At 37.6% G+C, this 18,835-nt stretch overlaps 1 protein-coding gene across 1 annotated transcript; it reads left to right on the top strand.

The window, feature by feature from the left end:
- The first annotated feature begins 14,224 nt into the window (after positions 1-14,224).
- On the top strand, positions 14,225-16,588 carry LOC306863233 (carbohydrate sulfotransferase 2-like). Its single transcript, XM_079406477.1, has one exon. The coding sequence runs from the start codon at positions 14,712-14,714 to the stop codon at positions 16,107-16,109; it is 1,398 nt and encodes a 465-aa protein (XP_079262603.1). The 5' UTR covers positions 14,225-14,711; the 3' UTR covers positions 16,110-16,588.
- The last annotated feature ends 2,247 nt before the right edge of the window (positions 16,589-18,835 follow it).

Here is an 18,835-nt window from a genome sequence, read left to right as displayed (position 1 = left end):
GAAGGGGGGCTCGAGCCCCTGCCCTTTTTCAAAATCTTTCAAAAGTGCCCCTCTCAGACAAATAGCAATATATTGTAGTCAAAACATAATGCATTTGAATTATAATTAACATGACAATGTGTACAAAATGGCAACTAATCGCTCAAAAGTCAGAAAATTCCTATTTATTTTATCTGTCAATTAGAGGCGTTGCTATGGGTCGCGTGCGTTTTGCTTGACAGACTGATATTCCACAGTCTGTTCGGAGGCTCTTAAGCCATATATGGTTCTTTCAGTGAGTGGGACCATGGAAGACAAAAACAAACAAACAAACAATATTTTAAACTTTTTTTCATTAGTAATAAAAGCTAGTCAATTAAAAAAAAAAAAATCCATATATTATATATTTTAGAATATTACATAATTCATCAATGACCGTTTATCATATAATACACCAACCAATCATGATCTGGCTCAAGTTAAAATTTCTTTGGACGATGATGTGAAGTGGAGCGGTCATTTTCCGTTCTTATTCGTAAATCGGTTGAAAATTACATGGCAGAAACATGCTAATTTGTGGAGCGATCTGGATCTGCGGTTTGTCTCATTTTGTAAATCAAATTACATTGCTGAGAAAATGGATGCTAAATGACTACAATAGAACTGCACAAAACCGTGCGGCGCTAAAAGTCGCGATAATGGTAATCAGTATTCAATTCACTTACATTTATGTATGATGCACCGTTTACTATTTCATGAAACTATCATAGTTAATGAAGCCCAAGTGCCACCTACAGGCATATTATGTGAATGGTGACGTGAAAGGACTCACTAGAAACACTAGAAAGTGTCTTGAAACAGTCACACAGAACACGAAAATTTGGGGCTATCCTATGGGGCTATTCACACCAGGAGCAAGCATTCGTGATTTTTTTTATCCTGTTTGTTTAATTTTTTTTTTTACCCCTTTACTCTGCGACAAAACGGGCCATCCAATTATATTTGAGCTAAGATCACATGCCCGGAGCAGCTGCTGTTGCACAAAAGGGTGAGAGTGGTGGCACTGTTTTGAAAACCAGTGTAATCAAACACCGAAGAAGAATATTCTGAGAGAAGAGGATGTGTTCTTGTTATCATTGGTATCTGAGAACAGATTTATTCGCACATGTTCTTTATACAGAAAATCATTTCTATTAATTCTCCACTGAATGCGATCTGAAGAGCACTGTTTGTTTTCTTCCATGTGGATGAGTGTTATGGGTGCTCACTCAAGATCTGTCAATCTATAATATAATATAATATAATATAATATAATATAATATAATATCTCCTGCCATTGTATGAATAAATGAGAAACATTTAATTTAATGCATGAAATATGAAAGCAAATAGACATATGATTATGATTATATATTTTTCTGTATGTTTTATGCAGCTTGTTATATTTTTATGACAATAAAGGATGTTTATGACAAATGAGAAGTAGGTGTTGCATTCAATCCATTATAAAACACAGAGTGCATGTCTGCCATTTATAGAATAAAGAAATCCACTTTAGATCTCAATCAGAAATTATTACAAGCACTCGATGATGGTTTAAAGTGGGTTTTAAGCAAAACATAAATAATCACATACATTTTCAAATGTAGCTTGATGCTAATTGTACCTCTATTTATATTTTAAGGTGTATTCTTATAAGCATTATATATAGTTTCTGTTTCTGGTGTAGACCCAAACTTTATCTTATTTTAGATAATTAAGATGGCGCCGCTGATGGCAGCTGTTGTGCGTTGCTCTTCAGTGTTTATACTGTTTTTGTTTGTTTTTCCTGTTTTTTGTTTTTCCAAATACGTTTGTTTTTCCTGTTTTTTGTTTTTCTACCACGGATGACCTGCTGAACATTCGGAAGAACACACCACAAAATCTTTTACCAGATTTTGATTTTTCGGACGTTTTGCTGGACATTGTAGTTGGCGGAGCCGTAGCTCTGGTCAAACACTACAGGAGGCGCAGGCGGGGGAAGCGAGCCGCACACTCGTGAAGCTTCGACAGCGCGGATTTCAAACGGCGTTGCCTAGCATCCATCTAGGCGGCGGGACGTGCTTTTACGTCAATGCTAATTGTACCTCTACAATTAGTGTACAGATGTAACTGTGGTGGTGTACAGATGTAACTGTGTTAAAGAAGATGTGCTGTTTAGATCAAGAAACACTCTTCATTAACTGCAAGCCGTTCTATTCGCCACAGGAGTTCTGCTCGTTCATTCTCGTGAGTGTCTACATTCCACCGCAAGCGCACGTGAGCACAGCTTTACAGAAACTCGCTGATATGATCACAGAGAGTGAGCAACAACACCCAGACTCTGTTTTAATCATTCTTGGGGACTTTAAAAAAGCAAATCTCTGCCGTGAACTGCCAAAATACAGACAGCACATCACATGTCCCACCAGAGATGGTAATATATTGGATCACTGTTACACAGCGATAAAGGACGCATATCACTCTGTCCCATGGGCAGCTTTATGACTCTCTGAATACTGTTTGGTTCATCTTATTCTGACCTACAGGCAGAAACTTAAATCTGCAAAGCCTGTATTAAGATCTGTTAAAAGATGGACTAATGAAACAGAGCGGGATTTACAATCCTGTTTCTCTTTCACTGATTGGTCTGTTTTTGAAGCCGCTGCCATCGATCTAGATGAGCTCACAGAGATTGTAACATCATATATCAGTTTCTGTGAGGATATGTGCATTCCTAACAGGACTCATCTAATCTACAACAATGACAAACCATGGTTCACTGCAAAACTCAGACAGCTCCATCAGGCCAAAGAAGATGCTTACAGAAAGGGGGATAAAGTCTTGTACAAACAGGCCAAATATACACTGGAAAAGGAGTTCAGAGTGGCAAAGAGGAATTATTCTGACAAGCTAAGGAAAAATACTCTTCCAGTGATCCTACTTCAGTGTGGAAAGGTATGAAGGATATCACCAGTTACAAGACACCATCCCCCAGCACTCTGGAGAATCAACAACTGGCAACTTGAACGAGTAATGTCATTTTGAAAAATCACCCCACACCCGCCCTGAACACCTCTCCACACAACCATTAACACCTCCAGCAACCCACCTCTCCCCCACACCTACAATTCAAATCAGCGAAGAAGATGTGTGCCAGGTCTTCAGAAAGAACAAAAGAAGGAAAGCACCAGGCCCAGACGGTATGTCACCAGCCTATCTGAAATCCTGTGCTGACCAGCTGGCCCCCATCTTCACACAAATCTTCAACAGATCACTGGAGCTGTGCGAAGTCCCCTCATGCTTCAAACGCTCCACCATCATCCCCGTCAAAGAAACCCAAAATTACTGGACTTAATGACTACAGACCTGTGGCTCTAACGTCTGTAGCCATGAAATCATTTGAAAGACTGGTTTTGGCTTATCTGAAGCACATCACTGGTCCCTTACTGGACCCCCTGCAGTTTGCCTACAGAGCAAACAGGTCTGTGGATTATGCAGTCAACATGGGCTGCACTTCATCCTGAAGCATCTGGACAGATCAGGGACTTATGTGAGGATCCTGTTTGTGGACTTCAGCTCCGCTTTTAACATCATCATCAGCTTAATACGCTCAAAACTGTGGAGATGATCACAGATTTCAGGAGAAACCCCCCTGCTCTCCCTCCACTCACCATCATGAACAGCACTGTGACTGCAGTGGAGTCATTCATATTTCTGGGCACCACCATCTCTCGGGACCTGAAGTGGGATGTTCACATAGACTCCATTGTCAGAAAGGCCCAGCAGAGGTTGTACTTTCTTTGCCAGCTGAGGAAGTTCAACCTGCCACAGTAGCTGGTGAAACAGTTCTACTCCGCCATCATTGAATCCATCCTCTGCACTTCAATAACTGTCTGGTTCAGCTCAGCTACCAAATCTGACCTCAGAAGACTACGGAGGGTAGTCCGTACTGCTGAGCGAATCATTGGTACAACCCTCCCCACTCTTGCAAGAGCTGTACTAATCCAGAGTGAGCAAAAGGGCTGGTAATCACTCTGGACCCCTCACATCCAGCACACTCCCTCTTTGAACTGTTACCGTCTCATCAATGCTACAGAGCTCTGAGCACCAGAATGACTAGACACAGAAACAGTTTCTTCCCTCAGGCAATCCATCTCATGAACACTCAACAATAAACGTGGAACACACAACTATAATACATTATCCATTCACCACACTCACTTATTTTATTTTTATTTTATAATTTCTAATTTGCACATACTTGACCTGTACATAGTTGTCTATATTATATATTGTGTTTTTGCTGCTTTGTACATTGCCTATCTGGATATGTGTATATTATTCTTTTATTATCTGTGTCCTGTCCTGTTGCTGTCTTTCTGTTGCACTGTGGAGCTTCTGTCACTACCACAAATTCCTTGTATGTGTAAACATACTTGGCCAATAAAGCTCATTCTGATTCTGATTCTGATTAATGCTTTATATTGAGCAGTGAACAATGTTAGATCTAAATACGAGATAGATATCTGAGCAAAAATGCAGGCTGTGGCCTTAGCAGTGTGCCGATGGTGAATTCTTGATGTTCTCGCCCAGCAAAGGCAGCACCCATTGAAAAACACTCAAAGTGTATTTATAGAAGTTGTTAGGTAGTTCCTGACGTGACTGCCACACTATAGCGATTGAGCATTATATTAAATTTCGCTGATGTGTTGCTATTTTTCTCAGCACTACTGTTAAATAAGTAATAGCGTCAAATAAGTAAAAACATTGCTGCTGTTTTTTTGTCATTCATCCACGGGGATGTCTTAAGTGTCTTAAGATCAACAAGGCAGCAGGCCCTGATGGTATCCACCCAAAAAAACTATTTGAGACCCATAGCTTTGTCATCACATATAATGAAATGTTTTGAAAGGATGTGTGTTGAATACGCAAGTGCCAGTTTTTCAAGATCCTTTACAATTTACGTACAGAAATTGTGTGGCAGTAGTGTGGCTTTTTTATTTGCACTGTATACTTCTGACTGTAGGCACACTCAGACATCTTGCTGTTTACAAAAGTTTTCTGATGACAATGCCCTTGTGAGTCAAATCAATCAAAAAAATAATGATTTGGACTATAAAAGAGAGGTTGAGCTTTTTGTTACATGGTGTGAGGAAAATTTCCTCAAATTGAACGTGGAGAAGACTAAGGAGTTGATCATTGATTTTAGAAGAAATAAAGAAGCAGTTCCGGTGACAATTAATGGCCAGAGTATCGAAATAGTCAAGTCTTACATATATCTCGGTGTCCATTTGGACAGCAATTTAAACTGGAAAAGGAACAATGAGGTTGTTTTTAAGAAGGCACAGTCAAGATTATTCTTTTTGAGGAAACTAAGCTCCATTGGTATTAGTAGAAAGCTTCTTCATGTATTCTAGCACGCACTTGGATGGGTTAAATGCAGAGCGCAAATTCCAAGTATGGGACGTCACACGTCACACCCTTTCTCTTCCTTTCCTTTCCTTTTTAGCGGGCTTAAGAGTTAATTTAGTGGGAGGTTAGTAATGCCTCTGTGTACTACAGAAAGATTTAGAAGGTGTTTTATTCCAACTGTTGTCAGGTATTTTAATGATACTGGTATACGGATTAATATTGTTGTTTTGTTTATTGTTATCATTTATTGTGGTTCCTGCAATGTACAATGGTGGCAAAGGGGTTGTTGATGAAGTGATTGGTATGTTGTGTTGCTGCTTAATAATTTATTTTGTTGTTTGTATTGTATAACTGTGGCAAATGAGTTTTCCCTTACAGGGATCAATAAAGTGTCTAACTAACTAAAAAGTGAGCCCTGACACTGGTGTCCGCACTTGCTCTCATACAAAAAAAAGTTGTTTTCGCAGATAAAGAATGTCTTTCCTCACAGAGTCCATAGTTTAAGCCTTTAAGCTGCCTGCCTTGCCGCTGGACCAGTTCTTTTTTTTTTTTTTTTTTTTTTTTACAGTGTTTGAATTTTGTGATGGTGGGTTTTGTTCAATTGTTGTTGTTTTGAGATCTCACAAGGTGCACATGGTGAAAGGTAATGATCTGTACTGTTTCGGCTGGTAGTTTAAGCTGATTTTTCATAAATTAACTGATTTTGCAGGGTCACTATTGAATTTTTTCCGGGATGCCTGTCAAAACCAAGTGTCCTTCATGCTACGCATTTGCAAGTCCAGAATGCTGTCTTTCACACTTTGTTTTTTGATAGCAGAGTGGTGACCTGGAATTCCTCACGTATCATTTCGATATATTCTTCAAAGTTATCCAGTTTATATAATGTTATAGACCAGGTTTTAAATGGCATAAAGTGCGAAAATAAGACAAAGAGAGAGAGAGGGATGGAGAGATCTGAATTTTCAATCTGATATTCTTCCTGCAGAGGAATGTAAAACTCCTGCGGCAAGTAGAAAGGCTTACAGTTTATGAAGACTGCTTCTATATTAAAGGCCCCGATATACTTCAAACGAAGTTCGCTTTCGTTCTTCGTTTGGGGCAAAAAGAAGTTAGAAAAGGCTGAGCGATGGTATACTGTTTTCGAATATTCCAACATCCCCGCGCTGCTGGAGGCGGGGTGTAGATTAATGTAAATTTAACGTGTCGCGACTCTCGCGCATATGCCCTGAACACAACAACGATGCAATGATGGTGTATAGGTGTGAGACAGGTACCAGTGGTCAGAATATTATAGACAAAATAATAATGATTAGCAGCAGTTCAGAATCCAGTATCATGTATGTAATATAAAATAACCATTCCATTTCCATAATCAGTCATTTCAGTGTGAATGGCGCTTAGTCTGAAAACTTTAGCATGATGTGGAAAAACAATATTGGATTCATCTCAATAACACAAACTTATTTGTTTATTATATTAGTGTTCATTCATTTTATTAAACTGGATAAATTATTACCCCTTTTTATATTTTGTGTGGTGTCATGATTTGATAAAAACAAAGGTTTATTATTGTATGTTCTTTTGGTATTTCATGTATTGTATATAACCCCCTCCCACCCCCTTCTCTCTCTCTCCTCTCCTCTCCTCATCATTTTTAAAACACACTCAAAGAGGAAAACACTGTGGCAGGTGTCAATTTAAAAGTATGCACATTCATACCTTATTTGTAAATGAAATTCATCTCCAATCCTTCGTCTATAGTTTCAGGTTTATCCATAGTTATTTGAATGCTATAAAAAAGCTGCTTTTCCCAAGTAAAAACCGCCAAATAACGTTTACACGTAGTTTCGTGATGATACGTAATATTCAGAGGTCTTATTGGAAATTGAACAATTCCCTTCTTGTTTGAAGGTGTTAAGAAGAATATCACATTACTGATTGAGCAGTACTGGAGAAAAGATTTAGTGTCAGATTCATATTGTTGTCAGTGGGAGCTTGAAATTAGTAAATATTTTAGAAAATTTGGTAGTAATTTAGCTAAATTTAGCAGAAGAAAATAAGGTGGTGTCTAAAATTACAATACTTTCTTCTAAACCCCCAGAGCTGTTTTCTGAATTGGACAAGCTTGAGTATGCTGACCTGTAATCTAAACTAGATGAGATGTTCACTTATAGAGCACAGGGTGCTTACATTACATCTAGACAAAAATGGATGGAGGAGGGAGAATGCAACACAGCATATTTTTTTCAGATTAGAAAAGAGTACCTGATATGCATATCTTCTGGGATTGTCCTCACTCGCAGCTATTTTGGATTGAATTCTCTAATATTATCAATCGCAAAGTGCTCCAGGGTTTCTCTTTGCTTTTCCAGGATGTACTGTTTGGCTTCTTTAACATACAAAAATAAAAAAATAATGAATATTTTATTATTAACCTATTATTACTTCTTGCAAAATGTCATATTCACTGCAGGAAATTCACTCATCACAATCCTTTATTTATTGGTTTAAAAAAAGAGGTTCAACAGTATATCCAAACCATTTCATCTTCCAAGAATCTTGAAGCTCTTAAAGTTAATTTACTTAATCTTTTTAACTTATTTTGTTAAAGCTTTGTTTTGGATTATTTACTTATTGTTACATACGCCTAGAAATGGTGCTTTGCATGTAATGTCACCTCTTTGTACATGTTTTTATTTTTTATCTTTGGTACCTTGGCATTAATAAAAAAAACAAAAAAAAAAAAAAAAAAAAAAAAAAAAATAGAGAATAGTTCAAATCCCCGGAAAAAAAATAAATATATATAAAATTCAGAGGATGGGGAGATGGGGGATTCCCCCACTCTATATGACTCTGCATAGACTGAATGATTTCATTTTTTATTTAGGCTATTTATTTATTCTTTTTTTTTTTTTTTATTCCCGGTGAATAGGAGTTAAAACTCCCACCAGGGTGACACTACTCCAATAATAGACCATGAAAAAAAAAAAAAAATTATATATATATATATATATATATATATATATATATAAATAATAGTAATATAAATACTGCCACGAATCTGGTCCGTGCAACTTCCATTTGTTCACCACCAGAGGTCACCCGCTTACCACATGGACTTTCACACTGATCACGCTTGCACCTGAGAACCATCTCACAATCACCATCACCCATCACACACACACTTTATAAGGCTACGTCCACACGAAGACGGGTTTCTCTGTATCCAATCTTTTTTTTTGCCTCAAATTCCGTAAACACGGAGTCATCTCAGGAAATATCTGCGTCCACACGGAATCACTGAAACCAACTGAAAACGATGTAGTACACATGCCAGACCAATATGTGGCGCTGTAAGTCTGCCACAGAGATACACAAAAAAACAGAGAAGAAGACTTGGACCATGTGCGTAAACCTTGCGCGCTGAATATAAACTAACACACAAAGCAGAAGATTTTGCTTTAATAAAACTAATGAGCTCAGTAGGTTCTGCAGCACGAACACAGGCACGTAGTCTGATATTGTTGTTGTTGTTGTCGCTGTTATGTGACGTAGCGGTGTCTGATTAGGGGCGAGACGTGGGCTGATGACGTCATCGTTTCAGAAAATATACGGATTCGCCGTCCACACGAAAACATGAAAACGGCGTTTTCAAATTTATCCACCCTGGGACCCGGTTTCAAAAATGATCCGTTTCACTCTTCGAAAACGCCGGTTTTGTGTGGACGAAACGCCTATACGGTAAAAAATGTATGCGTATACAGAGAAACCCGTCTTCGTGTGGACGGGGCCTAAGTCTGGGACATTCTCTTGTTCACTGCCGAGTATTGTTTAGCCCAGCTACCTTACAAAGCGTTCCTGTATTTCTTGTTTGATTTCCTGTGTTTTGATTCCTGCCCGTGTTTCTGGATTATTCTCTCTGCCTTGCCCTGTTTGGATACTGTTTGCCGATCGTCGACCCACGCTTCCTCTAGGATTGCTCCGTGTCTTGCCCCTGCCATACCTGTTTGCTGTGTTCTGACCCTGCCTGACTATGACCTTGTTTTATAATAAAGCTTTGCAAATGGATCCGCATATCTCACGTCTCGTCAACCCCGTAACAGTAACGTTGCAAACAACAAAATCAGAAAAGGTCTTTAACTGTAAGCGACGCAAGTATAAGGAAAACAAAGGTATTGTTTCTTATTTTTTTCTGATGTTTGTTTTTATTTAAAATTTTATATACATTTTTATAATTTTTTTTTTTTTTTTTTTTACCACTTGTTGACAATAACGTCTTCAACATTGTCTACAAGCTATGTTTTTAGTGGACTTTCAAAATTTGCTTTGCTTGAGAAAGCATGAAAATATACAGTTATGATGTTTTTTCATATGATTTAGTAGAGTTAGTTTTGCCTTAAACAATGTAATTCGAGATCTGGCAGCAACAGCGCATTTTTCCGCTTGGGCGAGCGTTTCTTGGACAGCTTACCTCCGGCATGAAATCAGGCGTCTACCAGCAAATCACTGAGAACGCGCAACAATTCTGAGGAGTCATAACAACAGAGCGGAGGCGAGAAAGCTGCTTACCCGGAAGCTCTCGTAACTGACGTAAATTTACAGAAAATTACCGTTGTTTGTCAAATAAATAATTTCACGTGTATTTGGTACTTGCTACCTTAGATCTAAGACTTTTTCTATGTACACAAAAGGCCCATTTCTCTCAAATATTGTTCACAAATCTGTCTAAATCTGTGTTAGAGAGCACTTCTCCTTTGCAGAGATAATCCATACACCTCACAGGTGTGGCATATCAAGATGCTGATTAGACAGCATGATTATTGCATAGGTGTGCCTTAGGCTGGCCACAACAATGTTCAGTTTTATCACACAGCACAATGCCACAGATGTCGCAAGTTTTGAGGGAGCGTGCAATTGGCATGCTGACTAAACGGTAACATAAACGGTAACAAGAACAGCATTTATTCAAAATAGAAATCTTTCGCAACAATACACACTACTGTTCAAAAGTTTGGGGTCAGTACTTGAAACTGAAAACACTGAAAACTGTAGCAATACCTGATGAAAATTCAGCTTTGCCACCACAGGAATAAATTTTGAACTTTTTTTACTGTATTTTACTAAAATTCAGTCTTGATTAGCATAAGACAATTCTTAAAAAAAAAAAAAAACTTATCCTTAACTTTTGAACAGTATACACACATGAACTTACCAGACAGATGGTTGTCCAAAGACATAGGAGCAAACAGCAAATGCAATGGTGTTATCCTGTGAACTAATAAGACACTATAATGAGTGAAAATTTACAGATGCGACCTTAAGGAGTTATTTGATTTGGCCATTGGTGTTGGTTTAAGTCATATTAAAACATACACAATGTATTAAATCTAAAAGTAAACAAGTAAAAAAGACCTCAGTCAGGGTTGTGGTATGATTTATATTCTAATCATCTTCAAATTAAGCTCCCCATAAGCTGCTATTTATCTGAAGAATCAGGTGTGGGTGGAATGAACATGGTCACATCCGATGCTTTCCTTCTTTTTAGGATACATCAGCAAGTATCATATAGAGTGCCAGTCCTGCTGCTGTGTGTGTATATTCAGAATTACATTTTATTTTTTATTCATAAGAACATGCTGAATTCCATTCAATTCTACAATTATGGTTATACAACACAAAATACCAGTCCTCATATTTTATTGAACAAGCGGCATTCAAAAGTGTGGATATGTTGTATAACAACACTGGGATATTTCACGGTTTATTTTTCCAATTAGGTCTACAAATAAAATTTTATTTTGTGAATTTTTAGGTGTGTCCCAATTTGCATACTTATGCACTATTCTATGTCATTTTTTAGTATACATAGTGTGAATAGCATTTTTACACTGACAATTCCAAAAAGGAAAAGTACACTTTAAATATCCAGATGATACATTTGAAAAACCAAAGTGTGTGATGTTGGACACTTCATGCAGGCAACTGCTGCAGGTTTGTACCGGAGGGGGTGGGACTATCAAGTTTTGATGTTGAATGACAACATAACCCCATATAATTCATACACTAGATGCTTGAGTACACTGTAAAAAAATATCGTGATTTTAACGGTAAAAAACTGTGAAAATGCTACGGTAAAAACCTGTTACATGGTTGAATGAAAGTTCCTGTAAAATTTACAGGGAAAAAACGTAAACTGACATTCCCAGAATTCCCTGCGTTCCATTTCAAATTCTGTTTGAATTTGACGTTTTTTTCTTTGAAATAACTGTTTCTTCTTAGTTTTTTTCTTATCAGTTATGTTTATTAGGGTTGTATGTTACATCTAATGTTGTTAAATTAATGTTTATAGCATATTTCACTTTAATGAGTCTCACCATGATGGTGTTTAGTGCTTGTGTGAATGACACTGTGCACCTTCTATATATGCTATTGTTTAAAAGTTGCTTGTGATGTGCTTTGGCTCATCATGTGACTTTCTCATCGTCACCTGCATTTGGTGGATATCAGTGTATTTCAAAGGAACAAAACAGATTTCAGTACTTTAATAGGTTGGTATATTAAGATTATATCAGTTAAAGAAATTACGGTATTTAACTGTAAATTTAAGTTAAAACCTAAAATGTTGCTACCGTATTTTTACGGTAGAATTCTGGCAACCACAGCTGCCAGTTTTTTACCGTAAATTTTACGAAATTTTTTTTACAGTGTACGCAGTGCATAGTGTATACCAATATAATTTATACTAAGCTCAGCTCATAACTATAACATTAGGGTGCAGTGGAAGCACAACAGAAACCAATTGCAAACATGGTGAACAATAAGCATGTGTGCAACAGCATGTCTTTTTTTTTGCAAACTTCATTTGAGTGATTGCAAATGCAAGACACATTGGCAATCAAACAACGTGGACCCAATACTTTTCAGACCGCTTTTATAAAATCAGACCATCCAACCTAGTGATGTTTCTCATAATTCATCTGTTAGTCTGACTGCATTGCATTTAGAATACTGTTTGAAACATTTATTGTGGAATTATAAATACGGTTCTGCTCATTTATTTATTTATTTTTAAAATAAATAAAAAAATGTGAAGAGACATACTTCCAAGTATGGTGACCCATACTCGCAATTTGTGCTCTGCATTTAACCCATCCAACGTGCACACACACAGCAGTGAACACACACCCGGAGCAGTGGGCAGCCATTTATGCTGCGGCGCCCAGGCAGCAGTTGGGGGTTCAGTGCCTTGCTCAAGGGCACCTCAGTCGTGGTATTGAGGGTGGAGAGAGCGCTGGACATTCACTCCCCCCGCCTACATTCCTGCCGGCCCGAGACTCGAACCCACGACCTTTGGATTACGAGTCCGACTCTCTAACCATTAGGCCACGACTTCCCAATAAGTTAGTATTCTATTCCAATCATAGCTCCAGGTTATGTTAACCTGTTTGATTGCTTCATTGAGAGAGAGAGAAGAGAGAGTTGAATTTGAACTAATGAAAGTTTGACTCCAAGCACAGTCCTAACATTCATAAAGAAATTGGCAATAATATGATGAAAAAAAAAAAAAAAAAAAAAAAAAATTTGACCTCCAAATCAAACTCCTGTGTTATTTGGCCTAGATAGAACCACCAAATTGCCAATTTACTTATCAATCAAACAATTAAAAGAAAGACAAATCCTTTCAAAATATTGATTCAGCGACCATGACTTAGAAATAGAGAAAGCAAGACATAAAAAATCCTGGATTCCTAGAGAACAGTTATTATGCAAATACTGTGACCTGAATCAAATAGAGGATGAAAAACACTGTCTTCTTATCTGCCCCAACTACACCACTGCAAGGCAAATATTCTTTCCACAATTTGAAGTATTGAATTATTTTTTATTTTCTCTCTGGGTGACATCCAGAATTACATCCAGACAGAGAATTACATGGCAATCAAACTAGCTGCAAAATATGCATACACCATAAACACAATACGGAATGGTTAATTCATTGCATCCAGTTGCTTCATTTGGCATTCTTCATTGTATATAATTGTATTTATTATTATTAATATTAGAAATACTGTCTGTTGTTTTTATTTTTATTTTATTGTATTTATCTATTTATTTTCTCTAATTTATTACTGATTTATCTCCTTTTTGACTTTGATGGTGTAATCATATTCTGTATTATTACACATCTAAAATGCTTTGGCAATACTGTAACACGAATGTCATGCCAATAAAGCAACTTGAACTAAATGAAAAATAAATAAAACTATATAAACTGACAAATGTATTATTATTGTTTTAAATACTTTATATTGTTGTGTTTATATCAACTGCCTGACAATTGTTTTGGCATTTTGAAATTGAATTAGACAAGTCAAAAAAAAAAAAATCCCAGTTTTAGTTTGGAATCAATTCCCTATGCTAATAATTTTGCAATATCCAATAGCATAAGACTCAAAGAAGTCATTGAATAATAATAATACATTTAATTATTTTCATTATTGTCACTAGAGAGATAAACAAAGAAAAGAAAAAAGGTGGAAATGAATGCCTGTTTCTTGCATTCTTACCTAATTTGTGTCTTTCAGTGATTTATAATTTCCAAGGTTTTTTTTTTTTTTTTCTTAAGTGACACTGTCGTGCAGTTTTCGCGTTCACAGTCTGTGTTTAGTCATCTCGACTGTTCTGCTGTTCACTGCAAATAATGTGGTGGAGGGGAGTTTGAAGTGTCGACAGCACCGGTGCATTTCCACTGGCTGTGGAGAAGGGGAGGGTCTTTATTACCCCCAGACCGACACTGAATCAGTTCAGTACAGTTGGAGCCGGAGACATCGGCAGAAACAGACGCGCATCACGACACAAGACTCCGGCAGATGTGCAATGAACGCATCCTGGCCGCGTTAACGACGCTGACGCAGTTCTAATATAATAATGATTTATATTCCGTTACTGTAGTGGTTCTCCATCTTCACGTCAGCCACATTAAAGGAAGTCGCTGCTATAAGGATTTCTCTAACGGTCGCTGTTGATGGATGTACAAACGGATATGATATTGTAAACACTGATATTTTTCTGAGGACTGAGGGAGATTCTGCGCACTGCAGTAAGGCTACATTCATCAATGCACGCGATTGGACTGCGGATGTGATGGATATTGAGTGTTGTTCGGCAAACGAGATCACATTTGGGTTTTATTAAGAACAAAGTTTGCTTGCATGAAAACATCAGTTGAATTAATAGCGTTTGTGCAGTTGCTCATCCAGTGTGACTGAGTGGTTCAACGCCACTATATCCTTCAACAGATGAGAAGCAACCAGTTCCTACAACTTCAGTTGCCTGCACTAGGGGAAAATAATGTTTTTTATGGCAGAAATCTCAAAACATATCGGAATCATCCCACAAAAATAATCACCCAGCCTGGAATCGTAATGAAAGTGTTGCGGAGAAAAAGAATCATACTGTTTATAGCGTATTTTCTGCTGTTAGTTCTTACCATGCTGAACTTGGCTAACTACAGGTGGACTAAAGAACCTCAACAGTGTAATCTCCAGATGAGAAGCACCCCATATCAGGGCAGGTCAGACATTCGATTCCTTTACAGATCATCTCTTGCTAAGAAGAGACAGCTTGTCTATGTTTTGACCACATGGAGGTCTGGCTCATCCTTTTTCGGAGAGCTGTTTAATCAACACCCAGAGGTTTTCTTTCTGTATGAACCGATGTGGCACATCTGGCAAAAGCTGTACCCGGGTGATGCTGTGTCCTTACAGGGAGCAGCAAGGGACATGCTAAGCTCACTGTACCGCTGTGATCTTTCAGTTTTTCAGCTGTATAACAGCCCTGGAGGCAAAAACTTCACCTCCCTTGGACTTTTTGGGGCCACACTTAATAAAGTCATCTGCTCGTATCCTCTTTGCTCTGCTTATAGGAAGGAAGTGGTTGGGATGGTGGATGACAAAGTGTGCAAAAAATGTCCTCCACAAAGCCTTAGGCTCTTAGAGGAAGAATGCCTTAAGTACAACACTATAGTTATAAAAGGGGTCCGGGTTCTGGACGTCAATGTTTTGGTACCCCTTATGGAGGATCCGTCTCTGGATCTCAAGGTGATTCACCTTGTGCGAGATCCCAGAGCCGTGGCCAACTCCAGGATCAAATCGAGGCATGGTTTGATTCGTGAGAACTTACAGGTGGTCCGAAGCAGGGATCCCAAACTGCGTCGGATACCCTTTGTGGATCCTGGCCACAAAATTAGCAAAAAGGACGGAGCAGATTACCATTCGGTTGGAGCTATGGAGGTGATATGTGATCGGACGTACAGGAGCCTGAGGACTGCCTTAAATCCACCCGGCTGGCTGAAAGGGAAATACCTGGCAGTGCGCTATGAGGATCTGGTGGAAAACCCTGTCAAAACGCTCCGGAATGTTTATCAATTTGCTAATCTCAGTGTCAACCTTGACATCGAGTCCTTTGCTCTTAACATGACGAATGGCACAAGCTCTTCTTCAAAGCCATTTATTGTGTCTGCCAGGAACGCGACACAGGCAGCCAGTGCATGGAGAACAGTGTTGAGTATTCAACAGATAAAACAAGTGGAGGAGTACTGCCATCATGCAATGGCCATCCTGGGCTATGAACGTGTGAGAACAGCTAGAGAAGCAAAAGACTTGAGTAAATCATTATTGGCTGCTTCCAAACTATGATAGATTTCAAATGTCCACCTAAAACTGAGCACCAGCTCAGTAACTGAGTATTTGTTTGATTAAATCAAAGTGCTTTTGAAGGATTTCACAATCTCTTTATGGAATGTCACAGCTCTTTGTGGTCATTCAATAGCACCCTTACTTTTCTAAATGGACCTGTGGATCTGTGAACCACAACTGGAACATTTATATTGTACAAACCAAATGGTGCATTGCCCTTTTCCCCCCAAAAAAATGATTTTTAAGGTTGTTTGGAACGTTCTAGGTCTGTTTTTGAGTTTCAGTTTATTTGCTGTATGTAAAATTGAGAAATGAAAATGGAAAATGAGCAACACAGATACTGATCAGAATTGTTATGCGGAGTGCAGGTAATGCCGTTTTTTTAGAATCAATTTAAAGACAATCATTAAAGTTCACAATGTCCACACACTTTATGAATGCCAGTGTTATGTGTTATGTAAATAAAAACTTAAAGTAATGCGTTGAAAAATTTGTAAAGGCTTTAATTTTACAGCTTAGTTCCTGTGGAATTTTTCAAGAAAGCATTTGATTCCACTCAAGTCATGAATACAGGAACATTATAGCTACAATTATTGCATTTAAGTAAAAAAAAAATCTACTGTGTAGAGAAAATTTGTCAAGTACGATCCACACACTTCAGCATTACTAAAAAGTTTTTTTTTTTTTTAGCTCATGTGCATTATATGGGACCTCTGCTTACAACCTCCATGTCTTTTATTGGTTAAAAATATAATATTGATCTGCTTTTACTATTCAGAGATGTGAAAGGGAGTGAGAGAACACCAAAGCAATCAAACATGAATTCAAACAGGGTTTTACTGTAAATTGTTATAACATGACACTTACTATTTACTTTTGAGTAAATTAGCTGATAATATAACTGAGTACAACACATCTTAATATGCTGCAGCATGTGTTTGTAGCCACTGCAACCAAGTTTAGTTCCATTTTGTTAACCTAGGAACTGTAGTTACTGAGAAAACATCAACCCTAATTGTTAAATTGTGGTGTCAGTCTGCAAAATTGATTTTGATAGTAAAAATCCAAAGCAACGAGTAAACAATTCACCAGAATGAGACAATTGTCTTTCCAATTTGACTGTGGAATTATGTGAAGTGTCAGATTTGATGCAGACTTTAATCATTTCACGCAAATTGTTCCTTTAGTGCATGCTGAGAAGAAAGCAAATAAGACTAAACCACTGATTTTTCAGACTATTGTAAGAAAAAACAACAACAGAAAATCCAGATCAACTGCTAAATGTTTTTATGTTTTTAACAACAACAACAAAAGCTATAGCAATAATGCTAAAGATATAGTTTTATTTTTTAAATCACTAGAAATGTAAAACAATAGCAAAGTTCACATCTATAATGGAACAGAGGAAAGCCTACCAAACAACATTTATTTTCTCAAGTTATTTTAAACATGCATTTTACTGGCAGTAAAAGAAAAGTGAGTATATCTGTGGACACCACACATTCAAGTATTTATGATAGCTCTCGGGATACTAAGCAGAAACAAGGGTTATTGTCTTTCTTTTACCATAGGCAGCATTTTTCAGGGCATTTTTTTTTTTTTTCAACAGCTTTCGTATTTTTCAAAATCAATCGATGTGGTTCAGAACCCTGTGTAATTGGGGTTCTGTTTGAAACAAAATGGAACTAAACTTGGTTGCAGTGGCTACAAACACATGCTGCAGCATATTAAGATGTGTTGTACTCAGAAACACGCTTGCACACAGTTTATTCCCCATGTACATCATAATGACCTGGTACCCCATAGCATTTCTCTGCTTGCCTCTGACTGTCTTTTGCAGTTGCCATGACAACAGCTCAAGGAGGTACAGATATTATGTGTGTATGAACTGAAGCTATGGGAGCAGGTAGTGAAGACTCAACCTTATAAGAAAGAGAGACAAAGACAGATATACTGTATGTATGCACTTTTGTTTAATTAGCAGGAATATGACCCAGCAACACTTTTGGTGACATCATCGAATGCATCACATGTGGGAATTGACTATGTGGTGACTGAATCATGTTTGTATCATGCATAGGATGTTGAATTGGACTTACTGTATAATGACAGAAAGGACAATGGTCACCATCGCATTTGCTCAAAAAAAAAAAAAAAAAAAAACTTCCGTTCTATATTAATATTAAAATTAACATACATGAAATTCTAAACATGAACATACATATATTTAATTATAAAAAAGGCATTTTACGGTGAACACAGTTGGCAGTAGACCATTGACATGTGACATTCCCGCATCTGCGCCCGCGGCTGCTCGCACCTGATGTTTGCGGCTGAATGCAGTTGTTCATAATTGATGGACAACTATGCTCATGAAAAGACAAAAATCAATAAAGATGAAGCCAGTGCATCAATTTCAGATACATTAATAATCCTGTGAAACATTTTGGGTTGTTGACGTTAATAACCTGTTTTAATGTCGGTAATAGGCTAATTTAACCACCCACAACTCTCTGAGTTTCCATGTTCCCTTAAGGAAATTAGCCATGATTTTACTACGAATGAAACCAAAAATCATGGTTCTTGTAGCCATGGAAGGTAACTACTTGTTACTTCAAATAATAGTTTACAATGAAGTATTAAGATAATATTTCTTTTTTTTTTGGTGATTGTAAAATCAGACCAACGCCAACAACAGCCTTTAAAATTACTTAAAATGTATTATA

Source organism: Barbus barbus, assembly GCF_936440315.1.
Source record: "Barbus barbus genome assembly, chromosome: 44".
Taxonomy (NCBI): Eukaryota; Metazoa; Chordata; class Actinopteri; order Cypriniformes; family Cyprinidae; genus Barbus; species Barbus barbus.
The sequence above is the reverse complement of the archived record's forward strand: the minus strand, read 5'-3'. Positions and strand labels throughout refer to the sequence as shown.